Here is a 15,417-nt window from a genome sequence, read left to right on the forward strand (position 1 = left end):
TCAGTGTTATTGCCAGGAAACGGTAGGGTGTTTTTGTTTTTTAAAATCAGGATCGGTGTTGTTATCCATTCCGCGTAGAGTTACTGTGAGTTAAGTGCTCGGTTCTTGGACATAGAGGCGTCTGAGTTCCTTCCCCTGACACCCTTCCCTTTTCCTTGCGACTTTACATTCTTGGCACGAGTAACGTTCCTCTTTGGTTCTTTTCCTCGGACTCTTTCTCATGCCCTTCCCTAACTTCTAACCAACATGTACCTTTAGCCTTTTTAGAATTACTCTGGACCATTATTGTCTGTTCGGTGGACCATGACTGAATGCTCCTCCTCCCCCAATATTAATTCAGGGACCGCTCATGTTCTGTAAAGAGGAATCTGAGTTTTCGAATTCCAGTTCGATTATTTATTTACTAGGTAATCTCAAGTCTCACCTTTGTAACCTGTAAAGCAGAAGAAGTGATAGTTTTCTCCTAGACTCTTGAGAATCAGGTGAGGGGACATTACATGAGTGTCTTAGTCAAGAAGCCTCATTCATTTAAATCAACCAGAAGAGCCTTTCACCCTGCGATGGAACTTTGCTTGACGTGTTTCCAGTTTCCAGTTGGTCACACAGACCTGTGCGACTGGAGTGGAAATGCAAATGGCCACCAAATTATTCATGACTTTGTGTAGGAAAGAGCGGCTGTTGAACTTACTGATTTACATGTCAGACCTGATCTTCCAGGCTTCTTTCTCTGTGGAAGTAGAATAAGGAAGGCACAGTAGTCAGGCCAGAAGTGGTTGTAAGGCTTAGATGAGGTTGTAGAAGTGGAAGTGGTAAGTGATCGTTCTCTTGAAATGTATTTATAAGAGCCACCATAGTTTAGTGAGAGATATCATGTAGATTAGGGTCGGTTGTCTGACAGATTTTTGCCTGAAGGAACATGGTCTTCCTCCCTGGTGAGCTGGCAACGGTGAAGCCATGGTTTGGGGAAAGATAAACTTGGTTCTAGTTTGGAGCTAGTTAAATTTGAAGTCCCTGAGAGTAGCCTGACATTAAATAATTAACTCACCAAGGAAGTGAACACGGACTCAGAAAAATGACTGAGTGGAAAAGCAGGCGACATTAAAAGGTCGGGGACGTAAGGTTTCGGGCACAGAGAAGACCTGAGAACTAGTGGGGTGGGAGGAAACTGGAAACGTGCTCCGCCAGCTGTTCGGAGAAAGTATTTCGGGAAGAAGGGTGTTGTCCCAGTGGGTCATCTGCTGCCAGGCAGTCAAGTAAGGTGAGGACAGTGAACTAATCACTGGGCTTATCAAAATACTAAATACAGTGGTTAATCGAGAAGACCAATTTTGGTGGATTGGTGGCCAAGATGGAATGTAACAGAAAATAGAAAGAAGAAAAATCCTTGTTACTTCTTCTTTCTCTTATCTAATGCCATTCGTTCAGTTCATTCTGTGGGCCGTATGGTCTTCTAGGTTCTAAGAATATAAAAAACAAAGTCATTTTCTTCACTAACTGTTGGTTCCAGTAGAGAAGCCAGTAAATGCGTAAACAAAATGATTTTAAATAGTGAGCTATTAAATAAGTAAGGCTAGTAAGCATTTTTTTATATAAGGTGACAGATAATTTTATGTATTATGTACAGTCTCTGTTGTAGCTGCTCAGCACAGCCATAGTGGATGTGAAAGCAGCCACAGACCATAAGTAAATGGATGGGCAGAGCTCTGTTTCCCATAAAACTGTTGTCACAGAAACAGACAGTACGTTGGTTTTGGCCCACCGACCAGTTTTCTGAGCCCTGTGATACAGCATGACCATGGCAGGGGTGATAATATATCTATTAATCTACACAAAACATTTTCATTGATTTGTTGCCTATTTTTCTTTCATTAAAATTTCACTTGAAGCCAGACGGTGGTGTCATATACCTTTAATCCCAGCACAGGGATTAAGGCAGGCGAATCTCTTGAGTTCGAGGCCAACCTGGTCTACAGAGCAAGTTCTAGGACAGCCAGGGGTACACAGAGAAATGCTGTCTCAAAAAAAGAAAAAGAAAATTTCAGTTGAAATTATGCACTCTGATTTTGCTGGCTTCCCCCCCCCAAGTTATCTATTATATGCTTTTATAAGAATAATTCATTTTATTACTCTTGCTTTCTATCAGGAAAGTAGTATTTCTAGTACATGTACTCTGTATGTTTTGGTTATTTTGAAACAGGGTCTCACTGTGTAGCCCAGTGTAGTCCAGAATAGCCTCAAACTTACAAACTTTTAACCTCGGCCTCCTAAATCCTTGAAATTAAAGGCATGTACCACTGTATCCAGCTGCTCCCGTGTGTGTGTGTGTGTGTGTGTGTGTGTGTGTGTGTGTGTGTGTGTGTGTGTAGCCCAGGCTGGACTTGAACTTGTGAATCTCCTACCTCTCTCTTCCTGTTCAGGTATCCTCCCAGTGTGTGCCACCACAACCAGCGGTGTTTTGTTGTTGTTGCTGCTGTGGTGATGATGATGATGATGATTACTATTCAACTATCATGCCAAAGAGTTGTTTTAAAATTCTTAGCAGGTGCTGGGTGGCGGTGGTGTATGCCTTTAATCCCAGCATTCAGGAGCCAAGCAGATCTCTCTGAGTTCGAGGCCAGCCTGGTCTACAGAGTGAGATTCAGGATAGGCACCAAAACTACACAGAGAAACCCTGTCTCGAAAAACAAAAACAAAAACAAAAAAAATTCTTAGCAGGTCTGTATATTAAAGTTAAATAACATAACCTAGGCTCTAGTATTTTGGTTATCAGATTATTTTTGAAAGATTTCATATGTAAAAATGTGTCTCTTTTTTTTAAGCTGGCTTTGACCTTGCTGTGTAACCAAAGATGATCTTGAACTTCTGATCTTCTTGTTTCCAGCTCATAAATTTTAAGATTAGAGCATTAGGTTTTTGGATTGAATTCGGGCTTCCAAACTAATAGGTTTTCTGCACCTCCACCCCATAATTGTTTTCTCTGCCAATGCAGTAAGTCAGATCAAGCCAAACTGAAAAAGTATAACAACAAGTTTATTTGAGCAAAGCAACTCCTGGGTGAGTTCTCCAGTCTCAGAGATCAAGACCAGAGAATTCTTGCCCCCAAACTAAAGCAGGGAGACTTTATAGGTTGTAGGTGAGGGGTGATGACGTGTCTCCCACAAGCTGGGTTTGTGCCCAAGTATGGTGCTTTAGGCAGGGACTTGAGTGGCTGGCGTCTTCAGGGGAGGAAGCTGCAGTAGCCACCAAGAATGTGGAACTGGGCTTTTTGGTGCCTTTCCTTTGTTTAGAGACTTTGACTGGGTTAGGTTTGGAGAGAGGGAGACAGGAATGGGGCTTTCCGCATCATGCAGGGGCAAGTTGGAGGTTCTAACCAAACGCGAAAATGCTTGGCAAGCTCTACCAACTTAGTTACATCCTTCGCCCAGAAATATCTATTTACAAGCAAAAGATTTCTGTAGTCTAGAATTTGAAAAGTGCTATTTGTAGGACTTACATAGGGTAGATTGCACACTGAAACAGGGTTCAGAATTGTCATGATTAATCAGTAATATCAAAATTTTTATTTATTAGTCAGTTTGTTGGAATTTGTGTGGAGATGAGAGGACAACTGTGGGAGTCAGTTTTCTCTTTCACTGCATGGTTCCAGGAATGAACTCAGGTCTTCAGGCTTGTTCCACAAGAGGTTTTATCCTTACTGACTCAGCTCTCTGGCCTGATTGATCAGTAACTTTGAGGAAACATCTTTTGTACCAACTGCATATTTAAATCATTTTGATTTATTTTTTTGTTTGCCTTGTTTATCTAGCAGGGTAGTCTCTTTATATTGGTTAGGCTGGCCTCAACTTCTGGGTTCAGGACACCCTGCATCCTTGAGTAGCTGAGGTTGTTAGAGAATCTCCAATGTTATGCAAAGGAGTTTGGGTTACAGTTGGTCAGATAAAATGTTTGTCGAAGTGTAGCTACATCTTTGGCCTCTGTTCTCTGTGTGTTTATATACAAATGAATGTGCATAGGTAGACTTTTGTTGTTATTATTTATATAACTGTTAGTAGAGTTTCATATCCTGGGATTTTTCTGTTTGCTTGTTATGAGTGTGTTTGTTTTGGAATTTAGAGTATCCATGTGACTCAGTTAGGTTCCCTGGTTACAGGGTGGAGAAACAGACTGGGTATTTTAAGCATTAAGGTGAGTATTCTTTAAAGGCTATTTGAGACCTGCTCTGGCAATGGGAAGCTGAAAAACTTGGAGTAGAAAGGAGCCAAGTGGCTCTAGAAGATTTCTGAAATAGTCATTGGAAAGTCTCTGTCAGACACCACCATTGAAATCAGAAGGTTTGTCCTGCCCATCTACCCTGACCAAATTCTACTTAAGAGTCAAAGTCCTGCGCCGGGCGGTGGTGGCGCACGCCTTTAATCCCAGCACTCGGGAGGCAGAGCCAGGCGGATCTCTGTGAGTTCGAGGCCAGCCTGGACTACCAAGTGAGTCCCAGGAAAGGCGCAAAGCTACACAGAGAAACCCTGTCTCAAAAAAACCAAAAAAAAAAAAAAAAAAAGAGTCAAAGTCCTGCAAAGAGTTCCTGCTAACAGAACTCAATGCCTTGTACCCAGGCAAGCCTTGACAAGCCTCTTGTAGTGAACAGGTGTGGAAGGAAGGTGTGGGCAGAAGGACCCTTCAGAGGCCTCTTCGGGGGCTATAGTGGAGGGTGGCACCTGGATTTTCTGTCCTGCCAAGATTGTATACAGTAGGGCGAGGTAATTCTTCAGAAGAAAATTAGAGGTTGGAGAAATGGCTCAACAGTTAGAAGCTATGGCTACTTTTACAGGACCCAGCTGCAATTCCCAGCACCACATCATTGCTCACAACCATCTTTAACTTCCATCAAATGATATCCAATACCCTCTTCTGGCCTCCATAGGAATGGCATGCATGTGGCACACAGACAAACACTCATACACATAAAATAAGAAAAGAAAATCAGCAAAAGAGAGTGATGTTATGTGACCCAAAACTGTTGACATCTGTGTATCAATATGTTAGAATACCTTGAAGCCAGAAGTAGTGGTTGTGCACACCTATAATCCCAAACCTCAGGACTCTAAGGTAGGAAGGAGGATCCTACTTTCTAAGCCAGTCTGGGCTATATAGGGAGACCTTGTCTCTAAAATCAAGTCTTCAAATATCATTGATTTTTAAAAATATATTAATATTCCCAAAACTGAACATGGTGGTACACTCCTTTAATCCCAACACTAGGCAAGCAGAGTCAGGTGAATCTCTTGAATTCGAGGCCAGCCTGGTCTGCAGAGTAAGATCCAAGATGGCCAGGGCTACACAGAGAAACCCTATCTTGAAAAACAAAACAACAACAAAAAAGTAATATATGAATATTTGCTGTGGGATGGTCTGTATGTCAAATGTGTTGCTCTGATTGGTCAATGAATAAAACACTGATTGGCCAGTAGCCAGGCAGGAAGTATAGGCGGACTAACAGAGAGGAGAGTTGAGAGAACAGGAAGGTGGAGGGAGACTCTGCCAGCCACAGCCATGACAAGCTGCATGTGAAGATGCCGGTAAGCCACGAGCCACGTGGCAAGGTATAGATTTATAGAAATGGATTAATTTAAGATGTAAGAACTAGATAGCTAGAAGCCTGAGCCATTAGACCAAACAGTTTAAATAATATAAGCGTCTATGTGTTTATTTTATAAGTGGGCTGTTGGACTGCTGGGGCTTGGTGGGACCCAGAGAGAAAACTCCAGCTACAAATATTTCATTTATGTATGGTTACTTATACTGCACTTCAATCCTTTGCTTTGATAAACATTTTGTATAATGTAAATGTTAATGTTATCTCTCATGACTCCATTACTTCAGTTTCACTAATTTTGTGATATTTAGAGAAAGAAAAAACAAACTATATTTCCAGAGTCAGTTAATTTGGATCCCTATCTGTAAAATGTCAGTAACTTCCCAGGGCTTGTGAATATTAATAATATAATAACAAGACTTTTATGTTACTTGACACTATTATAGTGTATATGTATAGGGCTTTTGAAATTGAAATTGAATAGTCATGTATACAGTATCCTTTGACCTTTGCTTTCCCCCAACGTTTGTATGTATATTCTGTGGGCAAAGGACTCCTGTTGAGGTGCTCTGAAGGTCAGAAAACAACTTCCTGGAGTTGGTTCTTCTCCTCTCACCATGTAGGTTCTGGAGAATCAAACTTGGGCCATCAGACTTGGCAACAAGCGTCTTTATCCTCTGAGCTACCATGCTGGCCCTCTCTTACCTCTTTTTTTTTGTTTTTTGTTTTTTGAGACAGGGTTTCTCTGTGTAGCTTTGGAGCCTGTCCTGGAATTCACTCTGTAGCCTAGGCTGGCCTTGAACTCACAGAGATCCACCTGCCTCTGCCTCACAAGTGCTGGGATTAAAGGCATGCACTACCACTGTCCGGTCTTTAAAGAAGTTTAAAAGAAGTAAATGTGTTCTAATAGCTGGAAAGAGTTTTGGAGTAAAGTTTAGCTCTCTGTCATTGTGGATAACTTACATTTTTTCCCTGAACTTGGGTTTGCCAAGTTATGAAACAGGGACAGTAATACCTCACCCACAGGGTTTTAATGAGTCATTAGGGGACTGATGGGAATATTACAGCAGTAAGTATCCAATTCTAGTTGAGTCTGTTCTTAAAATTGCATTCTTTTTACCCAGTTTCAGAAACTCAGTATGTGATTAGCATGGTCAGTGGCCTGAGTTTAATCTCCAGCACCAAGAAGGAGGAAGAGAAGGGCAATCCTTACTGCTGCTTTCACTCTAGCAGATGATCTCACCTTTATCCTCTAGGACCTAGAGGACAAAGTCTAGTTCATCTGCTGTGTGTGGGGCCGCACGCCTTTAATCCCAGCACTCGGGAGGCAGAGGCAGGCAGATCTCTGTGAGTTCGAGGCTAGCCTAGTCTACAGAGCGAGGTCCAGAACAGCCAAGGCTGCTCAAAGAAACCCTTGTCTCGGAAAAAATGAAAAAAAAAAAAGAAAGAAAGAAAGAAAAAAGGGAAAAAAAACCCAAACAAACAAACAAGCGAACCAATTGGAAAGAAGGTAGGAAGAAGTATATTTACTGGGCTCTAAAAATGTATGTCTTTCTTTAACATTATTTATTTTTTGTGTGTGTGTATGTGTGTGTGTGCGTGTGTGTATGCGCGCACGCGTGTGCGCGTGCATGATGGCATTTGTGTGGAGATCTTAGGACAGCTGTCCTTCATCATTTGAGTTCCAGGCATGAAACTCAGCTTGTCAGGCTTGGCAGCAAGTGCCAGCCCCCAAGATACATTTCTTTTCTTCCTCTTACCCTCATTCTTCTAGTGTTGAACTCTCGGGCTCCTCCTATCTAAACTTCAAAAGTAGTGAACCTTTCAGACACAGAATGCTGTGCCCATATGAAAACACGTTTCTGAATAATATGTGAGTTAGAGGAAATCATAATGGAACTAAAGTATTTAGAACTGAGTAATATTATAGTGCATATTAAAACTTGTGGCTGTGCGGAAGACCAAGTTATCACTGAATGAAATTGAATACCCAAACAAGTGGAAAGAGATGCTGTGTTTGTGGTTTGAAAGACTTAATATAGCACTTTCCATGCGGCTTCATAGACTCAGAGCAATCCCTACCAAAATTCCAGCTTGTTCTTTGCAAAAATTAGAGGACAGATGCCAAAACAGTCATGAAAAATAAGAATAAAGTTGGACGACTCCTTCCACTCTCAAGTGCCGCAAGACTGCAGCAGTCAAGAGGCCACTGACACAAGAATACAGATCCACGGAGTAGAGTTGAGACTCTAAAAATCTCCAGAATTCAGTTGATATTCTGCAAGGCTCCTGGACTCGATGAGGAAACAGTAGTCTCTTCCGTAAATGGTGGAGGTACAACTGGGTGTCTACGTGCAGAAGAATTATGAACATTCACTTTGGCCATACACAAAAATTAACAAAAAATTAACCACAGACCTAAGTGTTAGTGCAGGGGGCACAGGGGAGCACACAACTCTTAAATAAGACAGAAATGTAAATCTTTTTTAAAATTTTAAATTATTACTATTTTATGTATATGGGTGTTGCGCTTGCGTGCATGCCTGGTGGCGGAGGCAGGAGGATCCAAGTGTTAGAGGCCAGCTTAGGTTGCATAGCAAGACTTTGTTCCTTCCCCCCACTCCTCTCCCCCCCAAAAAAAAACAAAGGAAAAGAAAACAGGTTTGGGGCCAGCAAGATGGCTCAGCAGATAAAAGCACTTGCTGCCAAGCCTCACAGCCTGAGTTTCATCCCTAGAAATCACATGGTGGAGAGAAAACCAACTCCTGCAAATTGTATTGTCATGTGTTCCTTGTTTTTTGTTTTTGTTTTTCAAGACAGGGTTTCTCTGTGTAGCTTTGGTGCCTGTCCTGGAACTCACTTTGTAGACCAGGCTGGCATCGAATTCAGAGATCTGCCTGCCTCTGCCTCCTGAGTGCTGGGATTAAAGGCGTGCGCCACCACCGCCCGGCCGTCAAGTGTTCCTTGTAAGAAATGTCTTTTAAAAGAGAGAAAATAGTTTTCTCTGTCCCAACTCCTAGAAAGACCCTGGAGACATTGAGGGTTCTCCAGATTATTTCTTGAGAGTTGCTAGAGTATATTATTCTCATTCTAATGTGTTCCCGTCTGGCCTGGGGCTTGCTAAATAGCCAGGCTGATCCCTAACTCTTCACCTCCCCTCCTCAGCCTCCTAAGTGCTACAGCTATAAGCAGGAGTCAGTCATTACACTGAGCTCTCCCATCTTTCTTAAAAATGATGGCCCATATCTTTCATCCCAGCACTCAGGAGGCAGAGACAGGCAGATCTCTGAGTTTGAGGCCAGCCACATCTACAGAGCAAGTTCCAGGGTAGCAAAGGCTACACAGAGAAACCTTGTCTCAGAAAACAACAACTAAAAACAAAACAAACAAACAAACACCTGAGACAGGGCCTTGCTTTTAAGTAGTGCAGGGTATCCTCAAATTCATGATCCTTCTACCTCTGACTCCAGAGTGATGGGTGTTATGAATTATTGCTCAGAGGGACCCGTGAGGATATCCCACGCATGCAAGGAAGCATGCTGGGCAGATGCAGCTGTGGGATGGGCAGATGCACGCCCGGTGAGCATGGTGGCGGTGGCCAGTAATTCACAACACTGACACTGCATCCATGTGGAGAGTTTATTATAATAGAGAGATGAAGGAAAGAGATGATAGGAAAGAGAAAGACAGAAAGAAAGAGAGAGAAGAAGGGGAGAAGTTTTTCCTTAGAATGAGGTTTTTATGTCAGGACTCAGGGCGGTGCCAAGGGGTGGGATTTCAAGAGGCGGATCAGAATATTAACCGTGGGACTACAAGCATGCACCACTATGCCTAACTGTAAATACTTTTTTAAAAAATGAGAGAGGGCCTAGGGATGTGGCTCAGGTGGGAGAGTGACTGTCTTGTGCCAAAGACCTGCTTCAGGCAGGGTTCAGGTCCCAAAGAAGATGGGGGGCGTGGGGGAGATGTGTCTGAGGGGTGAATCAGGATGTCTGCCAGCAGTGGTCGTCCCGGTGTCCTCTGTGTGTGTGTGTGTGTGTGTGTGTGTGTGTGTGTGTGTGTGTGTGTGTCCCGCGGCAGGGTTTCTCTGTATAGTTTTGGTACCTGTCCTGGATCTCGCTCTGTAGACCAGGCTGGCCTCAAACTCACAGAGATCTGGCTGCTGGGATTAAAGACGTGCGCCACCACCACCCGGCTTAGCAGTGGTTTTTAAAAAGAGAATCCACGTGGGAGAAAGGGGGCATGTGACCTGGGCTGTGGCTTGAGATCTGGGGTTGAGGAATCTAGCATTGACCTTGACAGTGGGCACCTGTCATATGTTAATGGAAGGGCCACAAGTTCCTCTTGCCAGAGATAAGGAGAATGACTGCTTTAGCAAGCAGATTTCCTCAAGCCCCTGAGGGAATGGAGGCCCTTATCCAAATGCCTGATCTTGGGAAAAGGACTTCTGAAGAGCAGACACTATACTATACATTTTAAGATCAGTTTTCATTCCTCAAGGTGATAGGCACTGAGCTGTTCCCTAATTGTGTCCCTCCGTCTTACTATATGGGCCTGTTTCTCTCTTATGCTACCAAAGGAGAAGGTCCTAAAGTCTTACTCTTTTCCCATTATACTGTACCATTCCGATTTCTCTATACTTATTAACTGAACTCTTGTCCTTAATGGCCTCAGACTCTGGATCTGGATTGTAGGCATTTCATTCTTCGGATCAGGTGTGTCTAGTAAATCTCTAACCTTCGTGTTCTTGGTGTAATTAAGAGGGCACAATGGGATTCCCGGTTCCAAGGTGGTGGGGACTTTTTTTCCAAAGAATTATTTTGTTTAGAGAGGCTATAATTATACACATTTTCATCCTTTACCAAAGCCCACACAAAATTTCCCAAATGGATTGTCTCTGAAAACAAAACAAAACAAAAATTCCCAAAGGGAAAGGCATAATAGTGAGAATCATTAAAAATGAAAGTAAAAGGATTCTGGAGAGTTGTGATTCGAAAAGTCGGAATGCTGGAACTTTGTCAAGCAGCAATGGTTGCCATGCGGGTCCACACCAGCCTAGCATACATAAAGTTCTAGGTTGGATCCTCAACCTTATATAACCTGTGTATAATTGTACAGGCCTGTAATCCCAGCACCAAAAGAATGGATGCAGGGAGATCAGGAGTTCAAGGTCATCCTCAGCTACACAGAGATCAGGCCAGTCAGTCTAAAAAAAAAGTGTTTGAAAGAGATGGAGGAATGGTTCAGTCGTTAAGAGCACTAGCTGCTCTGCCAGAGGACCAGGGTTCAATTCCTATTACCCAGCTCAGAACCATCTGTAACTCCAGTTCCAGGGGATCAGAACCCTCTTCTGGCTTCTACAGGCACCAGGCATGTGTGCAGTAGACAGATAGATATACATTCAGGCAAAACACCCTACATATAAGACAATTTTTTTTTTCTAAGACAGGGTTAGAACAAATTGTCTTGAATGAATAGTATTGGTGTATGATTTGGGAAATGGGAGCCCTTTTTAATTCCTTCCCTGTCCCCATTTCTAGTCACAGCTGAATCCCAGCACTGTGGAGCAGAGGCAGGGCAGGTGGATCAAAACAAAAAACAAAAACAAAAACACCCAAAAAACTAACCCTGAACAATAAGAGCTGGGTGCAGTGTTACACACCTGTGATCCCAGCATTCAGGAGGCACAGACTGGCAGATCACTGAGTTCAAGGCTAGCCTGGTCTACATAGAGAATTCCAGACCAGCCAAGAGCTACATAATGAAACCTTGTCTAAAAAAATAAACAAATGAAAGTAAGTCGTATGTGTAAGGCTGGGGAGATGGCTCATTTGCTGCTCTTACAGAGGACCAGAGTTTGGTTCCCAGAACCCACATTGAGCAGTTCACAACCACCTACAACTCCAGCTCTGGGGGGCTTGGTGGACACCCACACACATGTTGCATATACTCACAGACTTACAAATAGAGAGAAAAGAAAAAAAAAGGGCTGATGGGATGGCAGAGTGGGGGAAAGTGCTTAGTGTCTGGCCTGATGACCTGTGTTCCATTCTAGTGTAAGGAAAAAACCAGCTCCCTTAAATTAGTTGTCCTTTGACCTCCATGCATGTGCCACACACAATAAATAAATGAAATACTTTAAAAAAATAAAGGGAAGTTGTCTGTGTGTTTGGCCGAGTGTGCTCTTTGTGAACAGGGCTTGAGGAGCGAGAGTGCTTCCATCCTGCTTCGGCCACTCTGCCTTTGGGCTGACCCTGGCTGCTGGCCTCAGGCTCCTCGCTTTCCAGTGAAGGGGCCTCCTGGCTCCAAGTGCCAATGCAGTATAGGAATTTACTGTTCTCCCAACGCAGAATGTTGTCATTCAAAATGGTTTTGGTGAAAGAATGAAGTCTCTGAAATAGATTTCTCTAGAAATAGATTCTTGTAAATTGTAATTATTGTCTGCAATAGCACTCCTACTCGGATAGTTAGAATTCTGTGGGCTCAATAGGTTTATTTTATGTCTGTCGGGCACAGCAGCATGGGGCATCAGGACTGCTCTCTCATTGTGTCTTCTCGTTTTGTGTAAGTAAACAAATTGTTCTCAGGAAAAGATGAATGTATTTAGAGGAATTTAATTCAGATTCTGAAAACCATGTGTTTGTGTAACTCGGTGCATATAAAATAAATATTTTGTTGCAGGTAACAGTGCATGTGAAAAACAGCCCTCTGTGTTTGCTTGATGAGGAAGCAAATAGGGCAGGTCCCCAGTGTGTAAAATACCTGTGTCCCAAATTTTAGATACAGTAGTGGTTAAGTGTGAACTTTGAAGAGGCTGCCAGATTTGAGTTCTGATCTTGCTAGGGAAACTGCTAAACCTCTCTAGCTGGTTTCCTATCTGTAAAATGGACAGGATGGCAGTCCCTATTACATCAGGCTGACGGGACTAATTTTGTAATTGAGGTGTAGTGAGGTGTAGTGCACTTAACAAAGTTAATTTTAAAACGTGCACTTCAGTGGTATTTAGTACATTGAGAATGTTATACCATCACTTCCTCTGTCTTTTTTTTTTTTTGTAGCCCTGGCTATCTTGGAACTCTCTCTGTAGCCCAGGCTGGCCTCAAACTCAGAGATCTGCCTGCTTCTGCCTCTTGAGTGCTGTAATTTAAAGGCGTGCACTACCACGCCCAGCCACTGCCTTTGTCTTATGCTGAAACATGAGTGTAGTGTACATACACCTGATGAAATTTACCCATCCATGAGGAATGAGTAGTTGACACACACTACTGAGTGTGGGAAAAGAAATGGGTGTGGGTTACATGATTCTTCTTATAGGAATTACACAGAATGTGTATGTCAATAGAGGGAAAACATATTTGTGGCGGCCAGAGGCTGAGTAGAGGGGAAAATGGAGAGTACTTGCATTTGAATTGTATTCTTTGGTTTTTACTTTTGTTTTGAAATATAGTCTCATGTTCTAGGCTGGCTTTGAGCTTGCTAAATGGTCAAAGATGATCTTGAACTTCTCTCCTGCCTCTACCAAGTACTGGGATTGCAGGCGTGCACCATGCCCAAGTTATGCAGAACTGAAAAGTCAAGTCCAGGGTTTTGTGCCTTTCAGGCAGGCACGCTCTGCCAGCTGAGCTACATCCTCAGCCCTGAGTATGTATTCCAGAATGGCTAGTTTTATACTATATGAATTTTACCTCAGTTTCAAAAGCAAAACAGTAACTGGTGATGGTTTAATTCCTGCACTCGGGAGACAGAGGCATGTGGATCCCTAAGTTCAAGGCCAGCCTACTCTACTGAGAGTTCCAGGACAGGCAGGACTACACAGAAAAATCCTATCTCAAAAACAAAACAAAGCAAAACAAAAAAGTTCCTGAAGACTTAAAGTAGAAGAACCTGCTTAACCCTGTGGCTGTCTAATATGTAGCCCTCCAGGGTTTTTTTGTTTTGTTTTGTTTTGTTTTTTTACTTTCTAGTCTATTGAGATAAGCAGGAGAAGGGTGTTTGTTATATTTTATTCAACATTTCTAGGTATTGGGCAGCACATTGTCTAAGACACCGTATTGCTGTAATTAGAAACCCACATCTCAAGTTTCAAGCCTCACATTCATGTTTCTAACAAAGAATAGAGGGTAGCCAGGCGGTGGTGGCACATGCCTTTAATCCCAGCACTTGGGAGGCAGACAGGCAGATCTCTGTGAGTTCGAGGCCAGCCTGGTCTACAAAGCAAGATCCAAGGCACCAAAACTACACAGAGAAACCGTGTCTCAAAACAAACAAACAAACCCCCCTCCAAAAAAAAACCAAAAAAAAAACCAAAAAAGAAAAAAGAAAAGAAAACCCCAAAGGATAGAGGGAATCTGTGTATGTCACACACACACACACACACACACACACACACACACACACACACACTCATTAGTCTTTAGGACAAGGTCTTGCCATGTAGCCTTTGCTGTTCTGGAACTTGCTATGTAAACCATGCTGGTCTTGAACTCGTAGAGATCTGCCTGTCTCTACCTTCTGAATTTTGGAATTAAAGCTGTGTGCCACCATGCCTGGCTTAGAATATATTTTGAAATTATTGACTGTTTTGATTTTGGGCAGTATCAGAGGCCTTATACTGACCTGAGGAAAAAAATCAAAATTCTATTTATCTGTTGTCTTCAAATGTGCTATAGTTTTGTTTCTTTTTCAATATCAGAGAAACAGAAGAAATTTCTTCTGGAAAATTAAATTCTCCTTTTTAAGTATCTAATAATAGAAGTCTGATTATGAATAATCCCAATAGATTAAAGTACTGCGTTTATTTGGTAAGAATTTAATTAACTGTACAAATGAGTTTTGGATCATTTAAAAGGTGCAGTCTGGGGCTAGAGAGATGGCTCAGTGGTTAAGAACACTGGCTACTGTTGCAGAGGACCTGAGTTCAATTCCCTTCATCCACATGGCACCTCATAATCATCTGAACTCCAGACCTAGGGAACCTGACACTTTCTTCTAGCCTCCACAGTGCACCATGCATGCAGATAATGCACAGACCTACATGCAAACAAAACACCTGTACACGTAAAATAAATGAAAAAATTTTAAAACCACATTTTTTTTTTAAAGTTGTGGCCCATGTGTAAGTTAGTGTAATGGCTAAAGTCCTTTTTCAACTCTGCAGGGAAGTGTGACTGCCATGACAGTGTTCTTTCCCTTGGATACCGCTAGACTTCGACTTCAGGGTGAGTACTGATCACACTCCTGGTCTTCTGACGTTGGGACGCAGACATTCTCTAGTACATACTGCACCAAGATAAGATCACTGTTTACATAACCACTGTCTTCTGCTTGCTTGTTTTGTGACAGGGTTATAGATAACCCGTGCTGGTTTCAAACTCACTCTAGAGCCTAAGCATGAGCTCCTCCTCCTGCCTCCACCTCTAAAGTTTGTGCATTATAGGTATGCACCACTGCACCTGACTTAAATATTGGATCCCTCCCCCACTTCTCTTTCTGTGCTAGGGGCTGAACCTAGAGCTTTGTGCAAGCAGCTAGTCTAGTGCTCAACCACTGGGTGTCTCCTCCCTCCAGTATTGTTAACGAAAAAGAAGAGTCACCTGTAGAAAATTCCACAGTGGGAGTTACCAAATGTGCAGTCAGAAAAGCCTGAATATTACGTGTACAGGAACAGTGTCTATTATAAACTGACTAGTGGCTACTTAAGAAACATATTCTTCTGGGCTGGAGAGATGGCTCAGCAGTTAAGAGCACTGGCTGTTCTTCCAGAGGTCCCCGGTTCAATTCCCAGCACCCACATGGCAGCTCACAACTGTCTGTACCTCCAGTTCCAGGGG

General features: G+C 42.7%; 1 protein-coding gene across 1 annotated transcript in view; it reads left to right on the plus strand.

Annotated features, from left to right (window-relative positions):
• Slc25a17 (solute carrier family 25 member 17) overlaps positions 1–15,417 on the plus strand; it is a 46,192-nt gene that overhangs the window by 545 nt on the left and 30,230 nt on the right. Inside the window, exon 2 of the mRNA XM_059247641.1 lies at positions 14,745–14,805. Within this exon, the coding sequence (XP_059103624.1) occupies positions 14,745–14,805 (61 nt within the window). The remainder of the gene's footprint in view (positions 1–14,744; positions 14,806–15,417) is intronic.

This window comes from Peromyscus eremicus, chromosome 20, assembly GCF_949786415.1.
Source record: "Peromyscus eremicus chromosome 20, PerEre_H2_v1, whole genome shotgun sequence".
NCBI classification, from domain to species: Eukaryota; Metazoa; Chordata; class Mammalia; order Rodentia; family Cricetidae; genus Peromyscus; species Peromyscus eremicus.